Below are 1,281 nucleotides of genomic sequence, written 5' to 3'. Positions count from 1 at the left end.
GTAGCCTAGCGATTCCATGTCATCGCGGCGAGACTGCTCGACTCCCAAGTGAGTGTTGATACTAGCATAACAGGCAGTACCAGTGAAGCTTTTGTTCTCACGGTAAGGGATGTGAACGTGAGTCTGTGGGTCGCGGTATCTCTTTGCCAGACCAAAGTCAAYAATGTTGACCTGGTTGCCCCGTTTTCCAAGTCCCATGAGGACGTTGTCGGGCTTGATATCACGGTGGATGAAAGACTTGGCGTGAATGTACTCGATACGAGTGATGAGCTGATCGGCGAGTAGCAAGACAGTCTTTAGGGAATATTTGCGATTGCAGATGTTGAATAGATCCTCCAAACTAGGGCCGAGAAGGTCGATAACCATGGCATTGTAGTCACATTCGGTACCGAACCAGCGTACGAAAGGGATACCAACACCGCCGGCCAGTGACTTGTAGACACGGGCTTCATATTCCAGCTGATGGTGTTCAGCTTTGACGCTTTCGAGCTTGATGGCAACTTCTTCGCCCGAAATGTTGTTGGTGCCTTAAGCCAATTTATTGATGATTAGCTGCGAGCTCGCTAATTATCATGATAATAGAGTCTATGGGCCTACCTAGGTAGATGTCGCCGAAATGACCGCTCCGTAGCTTGCGTCGGATGCGGTACTTGGCACCTTCACGCGAAATCATTTCTGAAGGTGGTCGCTGCAGCGAGCAGAATACCATATTGGAGGTGGTAGAAAAGAAAGGAAGGGGCAAGCAACACGAGAGATTTATAAGTGAAAAGGGGGCGGGTTTCAACCAATATTTGCAAAGCAGCCGTCGAATGGAGACCGAATCAAGTGCTACGCCCTCCAGGGCAAAAATGTAGGTAACGGCTCTTCAACCCGGGCAATTAGACCCAGTGGCGTCTGTGATTCAGAGTGGCTAGTCTGGGTTGGCACACCTACTCCGCCGTCTAGCTGAAATATGACTACACCTGGGGTTTCGTCATCAACCAGCTTTCGCCGTACAGTAGCTACGTAAAAAGATATGAGGTAGTCCGTCCGTCTATATCTATCATTGTGGAAACAGCGATATTTAAAATGAATCCCATTTACTTAAAGAGAAACTCTCCACTGGTTGGCGATCTGCCACACTGAAACCTTTGCCGACTTTGCCTGCAATAAACCGCCATCCATTTGACTTCACACTGTAAATTGCTGGTAGCCGCGAGACCATAAGATTGTTGCATGTACTCAGGAAGATAATTCGTGAAACAACTAGTAGTAAAGCAATTGACCCGTGGATTGTGGAGG

At 48.3% G+C, this 1,281-nt stretch overlaps 1 protein-coding gene across 1 annotated transcript; it reads right to left on the bottom strand.

Annotated features, from left to right (window-relative positions):
• Positions 1-97: 97 nt before the first annotated feature.
• On the bottom strand, positions 98-709 carry UA08_09485 (Casein kinase I-like protein hhp1; the record flags this gene model as incomplete). The annotated part of the gene is made up of 3 exons (XM_020265410.1): positions 98-123; positions 153-527; positions 598-709. 3 exons carry the CDS (start codon positions 707-709, stop codon positions 98-100), a joined length of 513 nt encoding a protein of 170 aa, XP_020115381.1.
• Between the last annotated feature and the right edge of the window lie 572 nt (positions 710-1,281).

Source organism: Talaromyces atroroseus, assembly GCF_001907595.1.
Source record: "Talaromyces atroroseus strain IBT 11181 chromosome Unknown scaffold_25, whole genome shotgun sequence".
Classification (NCBI taxonomy): Eukaryota; Fungi; Ascomycota; class Eurotiomycetes; order Eurotiales; family Trichocomaceae; genus Talaromyces; species Talaromyces atroroseus.
This window is presented reverse-complemented; position numbering and strand designations above follow the sequence as displayed.